This window comes from Semicossyphus pulcher, unplaced genomic scaffold, assembly GCF_022749685.1.
Source record: "Semicossyphus pulcher isolate SPU_LCO1_2020_fin unplaced genomic scaffold, fSemPul1.0.p SCAF_28, whole genome shotgun sequence".
NCBI classification, from domain to species: Eukaryota; Metazoa; Chordata; class Actinopteri; order Labriformes; family Labridae; genus Semicossyphus; species Semicossyphus pulcher.
Window position 1 is genome coordinate 7,063,494 of NW_027211702.1, and position 12,458 is coordinate 7,075,951.

Genomic DNA, 12,458 nt, shown 5'->3' on the forward strand with positions numbered 1-12,458 from the left:
GGGATCAACAGGTCTGCAGGAGCAGCGCGGCTCTCTCCCTCCCTCTCTCTCTCTCTCGCGGAGTTTCTGCTGGACTTTACCGGGATGAACGTGGCTTTGTTTTCCTCCCTGAACCCGCATCCGTCCCGCACCTCCATGTGTGGATCCTGAAAAGTGCGTTTCTCTCTGCGGGCTGCTGGAAAACAAGAAGAAGGAGATCCAGGAGGAGAAGTTCAGCTCCCTGAAGTGGATGAAACTGTGTTCAGTCTGAGTTTTGATTCTTTCTGCGCTCTGAGAGAAAAGTGGCGCTATGGCTGCGACCCCGAGGACTTTTCTCTGGATGCTTTTCTTGTTTCCAGCTCTGAGATGTGAAGGTAAGTGTCCCTCACACACTGCAGCTGCTTTAAACACACAGGGTCAAACAGAGAGGTGATGCATGCTGAACAGAAGCTCAGAAAAGGTGATGAAATGTGAAGTTTGTGCACATGTTGCACTTTTGTCTGTGCGTAAAAACGAGCTCTTTGCACGCCTGTTTTCACGGTGCGTTCAGATGTTCTTACACAATAGATGCCGCTTCTTCTGGTCACTTCTTCTCGCTGCAGTTTCAGTTAAAGGTTCGCAGACTTGTTTCAGCTCCATTGTCCCGCTCGGAGCTGCAGATTTCACATCCAGTCTGCAGGAAAACTCACATTATTCGTTTTTACGGAGGCTTCTCTTACAGCCGCGTGAAATACCTGAATCCTCCTGAGTCACTCTTTAACATGAGGACCCCCCCCCCCTTATATATTTAAGGTTGTTGAACATTTAGTGAGAATCAGTCTGTTATAATGAGGGCTGGTTTTGTGATTAATGGTCCTTTCGCTTCTTCAAAGAGTTCGTTTGATGCAGATTTTCACCTTAAAGTTGAGGAGCGGTTTAATGGAGAGGGGGAGGATGGGTGAGGGGGGTGTCTCCCCCCTCTGAGTCTCTGCGGTCACTTAAGCTCGTCTCTCAGCTTGTTGACATGTGTTCCTGCTCGGGAGAAGAGGTGCCTGTGTGGGACTCAAAGGAGCACTGTGTCGTTGTCATGTTAATTGGACGCATAGCTCGAGGTGATCTCGCGTCTTTGTCAGTCATGTTAATTCATTTACTCCCCCAGCGGGGGGTGAAGGCCGGGGGAGGTTTCCTGTTTTCAGCTCTGAGGACTCACCATTTGGTATGAAGTGAAAGGGGGGGGGCTAAATGACCCCCCAGCAGTATTTCTCTCTATTGTGAGCAGAGAGTGAAGAAGCGGAGAGGAAAAGAACCAGAAGTTAAACATGTTGATGTTCTTCTTCTACAGAAACCAGAGAGCAGCTCAGGTCTTTATGCGGGAGCTGATCAGATATTCATACATCTGTGCGCGTGCCCATCATTGTGCGCAGCCTCGTGTCTTTATAGGACGATCAGGGCAGGTTATCACACCGACAAGTCTTTAATGTGACCCAAACAAGTAAAGAGTTTACAGTACTGGAGAACATTGTTCTTTAAATGCATTTTATTTCCAACATGCAGAAGTTAGATTTTGTAGACATTAAATTCGCCACATTTTATATGAATCCTAAAAACATTGAAGCTACTGAGTTAGACTTTTACTGTTGTTTGTCTTGTTCTTCACATAAACCTGAAAACGAGCAGATGTCACGTGACCTGAAACACATGCATGCTGAGTTCATGCTCTTCTTCTGAATGTAAACTACACACAGCTCAAATATGTGCACGTTCACATGCACGTGATCAAACTGCTGATCAAAGCAAAAAACTCTGTTGCACTGACTTCCATCACCGACTCTTCAGATGTAAAACTCACAATCGTTTGTCTTGTTGGTGTTAAAAGTTCTTCAGTTTAGATCTGATGTTTGAATCTTTGTGTTCCTGCGCTGACCGCAGACGCTGACGTCCAATCATTGAACAGTAAAGATCAACAGGTGAATCATTGGGAGCAGCTTAAAGCTGCTGTGAGGACTTTAGGTTTGTGTTGATTTTGGCGCCCCCTGTGGACAAAGCCTGCGTCTGATCTGATTCATTTTATCAGTTTCACTTTGGAGGGATTCAAAATCATCTTTCCTCTTTGTGTCGTCTTCACCTGAGGAAGAAGAAGAAGAAGGATGGAGAAAAAACAGACTGAAACTCGTGTGACAGATTTACGTGAAAGCGAGCGTGCCGTGTTAAACACACCTGCCTGTGAGAGACGTTTGAATCACAGGTTATTAAAGTGAAGTGATGTGAGGTTCATCTGAAGCTCGGCAGCAGCTGTGACGGAGGCGGTTTGATGCTAATGAGCAGCGTGAGTCACCACGACTGCTGAGGCCGGGGGGCGTTCCTTTACTGTGGTGAGAGCTCCATCATCATCATCACCGTATCTCTGATCACGTTCAGCTAGAGCCAAATATGACATGTTGCTTTAACAGCCTCAGTACAAGACGTCTAACAGCAGCAACATGTTTACAACCTGCAGATTAAAGAACAAATCACATATCACACACGTCACATGACCGCGTCCCTGCTGCTCCCTGCTGCTCCCTGCAGCTGGTGAACACTTCCAGATGACTCCTCGTCTCTCTGCAGACACCTCTCCTTCTTCTTCACCCTCGGATGTTTTTAATCGTCCTGTGTCGCTCTGACACGGCTCACGTGATATAAACGTCATCACACACGTCGGCTCACCCCGACTTCTTGTGAACATTTCACTCGGAGGCTGCAGGAACAAGTCTGCAGAAATTCAGGGTGAACAACTCACAGCCTAACCGGACAATGTGGGGACGCGCGTGTGTGTGTGTGTGTGTGTGTGTGTGTGTGTGTGTGTGTGTGTGTGAAAGAGGCTAAAGTAATCCAGCAGGAATGTGGCTTTCATGTGTTTGATTGGTCGTCACAGCAGGACGTTGGATGAAGTCACTTTGTGTAACAGCAGAAGTTTAACCTGGCAACGCAGCATTGTTTTGGCAGAGACCCCCGCCGGTCTCTCCCGCTGTGCAGACCGACCGACTCCGCTCACACACGAGGAGGGGGTGTCAGCGTCCTGCAGCGGGGCTGAAAGTTGGTAAATCAATTAACACGAGGTTGAAGAGAAGCCAGGGTTAGATATGTGGTGGAGAAGATTAAGATCAACTGGAACATTTTTATGCAAACTGTGATTCTCCATCAGTCAGGTCAGACTGATTTCTGTAGCACATTTAGAACAACGTGAGCCGAGCAAAGGGAGAAACAATCTGTGTAAAACAACAAATGAAATCGGATCACAGACACAAAAACCACTAATGATGAAAACAAACATTTAATATATTTAGAGCCTGCGAGTCCTGCAGGATGTGAGGAAATCTGCAACGTGCTGTTACGTCATCCAACGTTTAAAAACTGTGTGCAGAATAGCTCAATCGTTCCTGTTAGTTTTTACTCGCTCACTTTTCAGGACGACTTTTGTTGCATCTTTTTAGCCCACGCTCATTCATGGAGAACGGCAAACAATCCCCTTTCCCACTGAAATTAGCACGCTGACGCAGGTTCTTCAGACCCAGGTCGACCCGCTTATAGATGCCGATCGTCTCTTTTCCCATTGCCAGTGAAGTATCCTCCTGTCGGTCTCTTTTCTGCTGCGTCACCATCTGACGTCACAAACGTGCCGCAGACAGGGTTAGTAACCAGGGAAGATGTTACGGTGGTTAGGTCTTTATTGTCTCTGTTACTCATTCAGTCTGTTTATCAAACTCGACGACAAGTTTGGAACGATGTTCGAGCGCTGCTCGGACGGAGACGGGCGGAGTTTGTAGCTGAGATGACGAGGAGTCGCAGACGGAGCATAGCATCGCGCCGGAGAGGGGGCGGAGATTAGCGTATCGACACGGGTCCTGTGTTCCCATCAATGCCGATCGAAGCCGAGGCGATAATTACCCGGGTCGACTGCAGAGTCATGTGACCCAGTTCTGAATGCTGATTGTAACCTTTCACATAAATAGGCAGAGTGTTACCTCTCAGACGGGCAGGTCCTTCTCTCTCCCACATGTGTCAGGCTGTACAACAACAACAACAACAACAACAACAACAACAACAACAGTCCGGAGACGTTTTCACTCACTTTCGTTGCAGCTTTTGCATTTATGTTCTTTGAATTTGCAAAGCGCTTCGAGCTCGTTCGAAACGTCTCAGATAGTCGAAGATGAAACAAACTGAACCGTCGTCATGAATCATGAGAATTAAGAGTTAAAAATCAGTTCTTTGTTTTTCAGAATGAACACAGAACAGAGACTCTGTGTGCCGTGTTTCCTGCTTAGTTTACAGTTTCGTTCTGTAACGAGGAACATTCACACATGAACTGTGATTACATTTTGACACACCTGTAATTTAGTACCTGTAATTTTTAACCTGTTAATACTTTATTCTTTAATTACATTCAGATGCAAATATTGATGCAGCTTTCTCAGACGTTTGTATTTCGACTCTTATTAAAGTGATTGAAGTCCCTTCGTCTTCGCTCTGCAGGTGCACTCACACTTCATAAAGAGTTCCCACTGGACTGATTTAGAGTCGAGCTGAAGCTATAAGTACAATGCAGTTATAACAACCTGCAGTTTAATGAAACTACTTGTTGCTTGATTCTAAACGGAACCACGCAGCAGGTTCTTTTCAGAGCGCTGTTCATGCCCTGCTTTCCTGCTGCAGGTATAAAACAGCAGGTGAGAGTGATTCATGTGGAGGCTCATTCTTCTTTGTGGGAAACAAACTCTTCACGCTGTCAGGCTGTTGATGCCTCACCACATACATCTGCTGCAGTGGGCGGAGCCTGTCTGTGGTCTGAAGCACTGTATGAACTAATGGCTCTGTTATTTAGCCATAGGCCAGGCCCTCGTTATTAACTGTTACATGGCACACACAGTTTTATGGCACACACACCATCCAGCCTGGAGCACCTCCTGATTTACCTCCGTCCGTGTTTCCCGTCGAGCTGCAGCAGCGGACGAGCCGGAGGAGTTAGCCAGAGGTCGCAGCGTTAATGCAGAGTTTGTGGAAATGTGAGCGAAGTTCTGAAGTTTTCCCTCGTCTTCACAGCGAGGAGCTTAAAGCTGCTCTGAGACGTGAAAACTTTACTTTGGAGCGGCAGCAGAACAGTTGAGCTGCAGCGTGTACAGTTTATCCTCTGTTGATCTGAGCGGGCAGGAAGTCAGAGAGGTCTTCTGTCTGCGACTAAAGGGAATATTAGAGATCAGAAGATCAGGAGAACAAGTAGCTGCAGCAGAAGCTCTCCAAACAAGTCTCGGAGTCAGAGCCGGAGATACACGAGAAACCTTTCAGAGAATTCGTCCGATTAACGTTTAATATTCAGGATAAAGCTGATGAAAGGATGGATCTCCGCTTTACGGGCCATAAAGTGGTTTGATTCTGAGATCACAGTTCAGCCGATGTGATCCTCTTGTACTCTCCAGATTCTGTGTACGACCACAGCTCGACGACAGTATTTGGACTACAAACACCAAAAATGTTCCTGACCTACAGTTTCTGTGATACTCACATATCAGTTCATAGCCGCACCCTGCTGTTTCCTGTGAGGCTGCTGTTGCAGCTCCTCATCAAGTTCATCACTCTTTTATCTTTAATCATCAATTAACCTCCTGATTTCCCAAAAGTCTACCAACTGTTTGATCAATGAAATCTCACCACCACCAACACGAGTCTGACAATGTGGTTCACTTATCTACAGTATGTGATTGAACCCCCCGGGTGTTTTAATATCACCTCTTCAGCTGCCTCATCGGCGCTTCACATCCGACCTTCCTCCATCAGTGCTGCGCCTCGTCATCCTCCCGCCACAGAGTCGGCTTTGTTCCGAGCTGCAGCTAATTGCTGGCTGTTGAAAAGCCGTCCGAGGAGAGAAGCTGCTGCAGGAAGGCTGCAGGGTGTTATTGTGTTCATATCCTCAGAGCTGGGCCACAACACACACACACACACACACACACACTCTGTGGGTTTACACCTCTCACTCTCCGGCTTTGATACGTGCAGGTGGAAGAGGGTGATGACAGAGTGAAAAAGTAGATCTCTTTGTGCAGAACTGATGAGCCTCTAGTTGTGTTCAGGAACCAAGCAAACTTTTTAATGCTGCAAAAAAGTGAATCAGACGCGTCTCCATCGACTGGTTCGGAGCAAATCAACTCGCTGGCTGCAAAGAGTCGTTTGGTTTGAAGCCGGAGGTTTAGGCGGCGTATTGAAGAAACAGTGATCAAGTGATTAGTTATAAATGCAGAGAGGTCAAAGGGTCAGCTGATCAGTCATGTGATCTGTTGTGTGAGTCAAATGTTCATTATGTCAGAACTTATTCTGCAAAGGTGTTTCCATCTCTTGTGAACGCGTCACCTTTACGACAAAAGCCACCGACTCAAGCGAGTGTTAAAACCTTTCTGATCAATGGAAGTTTAAATGGATCGTTCTGTCTCCATAAAGAAGTTAAACATACACGTCTGCCGTCTGCTCTGATGTCCTCATTAATCCACTCATCACACTGACCCTCTCCCGAACACGATTCTCACTTTGCCTTTGCAGCAGAAAAACTTCTGCCCTGTACACACCTGGTGTTAACGTGCGTCCAGGAGGAGCTGATCACACGCTGAAAGATTTCAGTGCGTCTGTTCACATCTGCCGTTAGAATGCGTCTCGAGTAAACACGTGTGATTAGATCTCACTTTAAAATAAACACGTCTGATTTCTGTTCGCAGAGACAGGATGACTTGTTGTTTGTAACCTGCAGTCCAAATGGAGATCGGACGTGTTTCGCTTCGTGAGCTTCATGCAGGAGAATGCATGCTGCTGTTTCTGTCCTTGTGTATTTAAGTTTGATGCCACCGGCGACAGCGCTTAGAAACGTGCTCATGTGTGTCCCAGACCGCCTCTGAATGTCTCCTGATCAGACCTCAGTGTGCGTTCAGCACATCTTTGAGACGTGGACCGCCCACCTGCTCGGATCGTTCAGGGCGCATGTTAGAGCCAGGTGTAAACAGGGTGTTTGATTTTAGTTTCTTCATATAACTTAATTATTGTAAACATACTTCAGCTTTACACACAAACAGGTTCCTTCATATGAGACTTAATTTGTCAGCCTTCTGCCAACACGCAGACCAAACAGAGACAGGATCATAGTGAGAGCAGACGCGACGTGCAAACTCCCAAAAACAAGATCCATCAGTCTAACATCTTTGTGAATACGGACCCGTATTTTAATAAAGGTAATGTTGAAGCTGCATGTGCTGCATGTGCACAAATGTGCTGCATGTGCACAAATGTCTCTGATCTGTTCGTGAACGTCTTAATTTGACCTCATGTTCAGTTATTTGTGCTGATTAATAAACAGGAAGTCATTGATTATGACTCTGAGTTACACTTATTTACATCGCACTAATCAAACACAGAGTTAGAGTGCACACGTCTGCTCGCACATAATGAAGGTTCATGTCTCTGTTTAACCTCCGGTACAATAATAAGCCTCAGTGTTGGACGGGCGCTGGCACACGGCTGACCTACTTTAGCTACAGATCTGTATATTGTTGTTGGGGGTGTGACAGGAAGTCATATCAGACGGCACCACGTTTGAGTTAAAGGTCGTTTTTAACACCCTGAACTTTTATGTTTTTATTTCTCGGCTAAATGAAAGATTGTAGAAAATAACTGAAGTTTAAAATTGTCCATTAAAAACGTGATGTTTGATCTGTGAACGTCTCCGGGCTCAGGAGGCGGAGCTGGTGTAAGAACGTGTCCGACCACACGATAATCTGTAAACGAGAACCACCGAAGAGCTTTAACTCTTCCTGTGTTTGTTGACGTGAGGTGACAACAGGGAGAGAGATTACTGACAGGAAGCGCTCCGCTGTACGCTGGCATGTTTAAAGTCTGCTACTAATTATAATCCTGGATCTGGGACTAATTAGAGCGATGGAAGACATTCCCAGAGACGGGCTCAGTGTGGGTCGACATGCAGACAGGATGGACGAAAGCTGCGTGTTTAAGACGCTTTACTTTGGTAGCTTTATGTACAAACTTCCTGTTTAGTTTGGGATCAGTAGTTTATGTTCTAATATAACGTTAAGACTGTTTTTCACTACATTCATGACACACGCGGACTTATCCTGACGTATCTGCATTTTGAAAGAACCCGCAGATGTTCACATGTGCTGCTGATTACTGAGCGGGTAAACAGAAACAGAGCCGGAGGAGGCCTACAAGTGTTCTGTGATGCTTCATTGTGTCGCTGAAATCTTCTGTGTGTGTTTATGTGAGGAGAGTAAACAGAGAGCGCAGCAGAGGTGAACAGGGAGAGGAGGGAACAGCTCCAGAGCAGAACTGAAGACAGCAGAGACGTTTTAAAAGAACAGAAATCATAGTTGTCGGCCATGTTGGAGGAGACGGCTGCAACTACCAAAAACCAAAAACCTGTCAACTCCGAAAAACTGTGATTCATAAAGTTCACTCAAAAAATCTTTTTGGTAAGACTCAAGCCTTCAGTTTGGCATCTCGCCCATCGCCCTTTTGTTCTCTGGAGTCAGCAGTGACCATATTTGCAGGAGAGGAGGGAGGAGATAGGACACACACGCTGTGTCTCAATCACGCAGCTGCATCCTTCGAAGGACATATCTGAAGGCGTCACAGCGTCGTGTCGAATGCTGTCCCATTTCGAAGGCTCCTTCAGATGTGGCCGACAAATGTGCCCCCCTTTTCCCGGGCAGCAAAGGATCCATCGGGTGCAGCCTTCATGGCCCAGCGTATCCCGAGATTCACTGAGCGCCACTTCAAACAAGGTCCTCTCAAGCGGCCGAGGAAGACACTTTAAATGTAAAAGTTTTTGGTTTCAACTCAGTCGAATAGCTGGAGATACACATGTTAAAGATAACGCAAGGGGCCTTGAAACAAATGATCTTTAAAATAATAGGTTAAGTTACGTGACGTAAGTTATGCTAGCTAGTTAGCATGCTAGCTACCTGTTGCTAGGCGACAGGAGCCGTGTTTGGTAACGCAAAGGTAAGGGCGGGAACAGGAAACAGGAAATCCTCTGTAGTCTCATTTCAATTCGGCCTCAGCGTCTAAGCGAAGGACTCATCCTTCGTCGACTGCATCCTTCGAAAGATGCAGCCCCTGAATTGAAACACAGCTACTAAGTCATCAGCTGATGTTAGCATTAGCTTAGTTAGCAAGGTAATCAATTAAGATGCTAGTTTTTTCTAGAAGATATGACGAGCCGACGCCTCCGAGTTTCTTTTAAAAGAAGCTCTGAACCTGTCTCAGGTTGTTGTTGTGAAAGGAGTTACTGGATGTAACTGCAGTTCTATGAGACATTATGCTACATATAACTTCCTCCTGCACCGTCTGTTACTTGCATGTTGGAGTACATTAAACGCCTGATAGAACTCAAACAGACCGTTTAGCGAGTATATTTACCAGAATAGACTTTAAATGACTTTAAATAAACGTCTGGAAACCTTCAGCACAGATTTCTTTCACACACCTTTACCTCATTATTTTACACTTTTGATAGTTTAATATGAAAACACGACATTATGAAATTACATAAGTAACAGGAAATAAGGAAAAAGCATAAAACGTCCCGTTTGAAGGCATTTATTAAGGAAAGAAAGCTTTTTAACCGGTTGGGGTCATGTTGGCAAAGAAAACAGGATGTAAACACAACTTCAGTTAGTTTATAAGAAAGATGACGTCTGTTTTATTTGAACCTGCAGCCTCCTCACTCTCTCCGTCAGCCGGCTGAAATAGAAGATCCTGACTCAACTCTCCCTGAGGTCAGGACGGTCTGCGGGGACGGGAAGAATCAGACTGTTGACTTAAGGCATTGTACGACTTCTGGTGGGTCATATTCTGACGCCCACGCTCACTCCTGTTGTTTGAGTCTGTTTTTACACCTTCGATAAGTGCAGGATGTGGGTGTTGGGATGCGGCCGCCTCTGAAGGTTCATGCAGAGGAGAAGAGGTGTCAGACGGCCTGAAAGAGACCCTTTCAGAATCACACGGGGGCTCACCTAGCATCGCCTCTGTTGGAGAGTATAATCACCTTTACGCAGTGGTGGGGGTGGAGGTGATGAAGAGATGCAGCCGTCAGTTATCACAGTTATCACTTCGGGGTGTGAGGGAGGAGCCTTAAGCCTTTAACTTGAAAGTGATGTGTTTCTTCCTGTAGGGGGCTCTTAAAGGGCCGGAGTACTTCGGTAGGAAAAGATTGATATTAAAAGAGGAAAGGTACAGATGTGATCTTCTTCTGCACCAGACAAAACAAAGTCTTCAGACCTGCTCGCTGGAAGTCGTAAACCAGGAAGCCCCCCCCCCCCCCCGTGTGTCGGGTCTCTGTGTCAGAAAGTTTTATCAGTTGTTTGGGTTGGACGTTTCCTGCGGCCCTCCTGAGCCGAGTTACATAAACTGTGTAGTCTGTCCAGTGAGAGAAAGCCCCTCCACACTGCTCTGTCTGCACACTCAGAGGTCAAAGGTCAGCTTGAGAAGCTGCCGGGCCTTTTGTGCATTCGATGGAAGTTAAAGGCGTTCGTTAAAACGTAATCAATCAGAAGTTTTATCTCCAAGTCTCCAGAAGAAGACGAAGCAGCTGTGGACGTGTTTAATCCTCCGACATGTGCTCTCGTCTCTTTGGATGATCAGACTCGAGGAGCCGCCGGCGCTGTTGTTGAGCCTGTTCATAATTATCCTGTTAAAGATTCCCAGGATGTGTTCTCATCTTTTACGGTGCATATTTCCCTCTCCATGTAACTGTCCTCAGAGGGTTTGATTCATGTATGTTTGATTCACATTCCTCCGGATTAATAGAAGCAGAATGATCAGCCGCTCTGCACATGTTGCTGATGATGGTGAAACCTCAGCAGTGTGGAGGCGAGGAGAAGCAGATGTTTGATGTGATGCAGATTTCATATAAAAGACTTTAACGAGCCAAAAGTGTGAAGAGCACCAAATATGGAGATCTCACTCACAGAGTGTGTTCATGTTTAGCACGTGGAAGTAAATACAACATTCATTTTCAAACCTTCTCTGTGTTACGTTCACTCGACCTGTCTTTAGTCGAATGGAAGTGGGCGTGGTTTCACACTCATTACAGATCCTGCAGGCGACCCTTTTCTCTGCAGCGTCGGGGCTGAAAAGCTCCCAGACTTTACAAGTTTTAGGACGCGTTGGTGTCGCATCGGCCGCCATTTTTCTCTGTTTCGTTTACCTGTCACTTCCCGGTCGCCGTTAGCTGCACAGCTCTCAGCAGAGAGAGGACGGACGTGAGACGTCTCACCCCTCAGCAACTCCGCTTCGGAAAACGATGTTATGTCCGCGCACAGCACGAAAAATTACGTAACCAAGTAATTATTGACAACTAACTTCATCGGCAACTATTTGTGTTATTGATTTTGTTGACAAACTGTTGCACCCCTAGTAATGACATTGTATAAGGCCTTTTTCCTCTCCAAAGGGAGCTGCCTGCTGTCGGCTGATGGAAACAAAACTGTGATTAAAGAAGTTGGACTGAAGTCAGGAAGAAGTGCGAGTATGTAACGTAACCACATTTAGTCTAAATCTAAATCTCACGCGGTCAAACGAGACTTCAGAGAAAACAAAGATGGCCGACGGGCAGGAAGAAGTGGTGATGATAGTTCTTAAAGAAAAAAGAACAAGCTGTGGATGAAGTGGTGGAGACGGCGTGAACACGGGCTGGACGTGTTACTTTATGCTGCACGTTTGCTTTTGTCGCCATGGCTGCGGTTGTTGTGCTTCCTGCTTCAGTCAGCTCGCTTCCTGATTGGCTATCTGGGTCCCCCCCACACAACAGACTGATTGAACAGGTTTGATATCATTTATTAGTTATTGGCCTGATTATCTTGTAGTGTGAGCCCTGTTTAAAGTATGGTTGTCATGGGAACAGAGCGGGAATGCACAGACCTTCATGTAAAAGTGGGCGTGGTCTAATCTGAAGTGGGTGGAAATACAGACGCTGCAGGTGAATGTGTGATTTATTTTTCTTAGACTTATGTTGATTAAGGTCCTCGAGTGATGTCACTTGAGTCAGCTGTGCTCCGGGCTGAAGCCTGCTCAGCTGAAGCTTAACCAGGACATCTGGCTTTGATGCTCTCTTTGCCTGCAGCCATCAAGTTATCTTACTGTATTTATTTTTATGCAATAATTAACTAACCAGAATGAACCTCTGATGAAGTGTGTAACTATGTGGGGACAGGTGCTGACCTTCAGCTGTAACAGAGGCACAAGAACAGATCAGTGAATATTTTACTTTAATAAAATCCGATGCTGAGCTTGTTGTTGAGCCGTGGAGCTGCAAGTCTTTATACAGTGAAGCATACGTGAGTGATGTGAAGGATTATTATGGGCTGTCTGCTCCGGTCGTCCTGCGAGAGGAAGAAGAGGATGTTGAGATAAAAAGCGACTGAAGTGTGTTGATGGATTCAAACTGAAGCGAGACGTTTCAAACA

At 46.1% G+C, this 12,458-nt stretch overlaps 1 protein-coding gene across 1 annotated transcript in view; it reads left to right on the plus strand.

Annotated features, from left to right (window-relative positions):
- Positions 1-12,458, plus strand: part of ror2 (receptor tyrosine kinase-like orphan receptor 2) — a 49,831-nt gene continuing 37,373 nt past the window's right edge. The window contains exon 1 of the mRNA XM_069677348.1: positions 1-353. Within this exon, the coding sequence (XP_069533449.1) occupies positions 290-353 (64 nt within the window). The 5' untranslated portion in view covers positions 1-289. The remainder of the gene's footprint in view (positions 354-12,458) is intronic.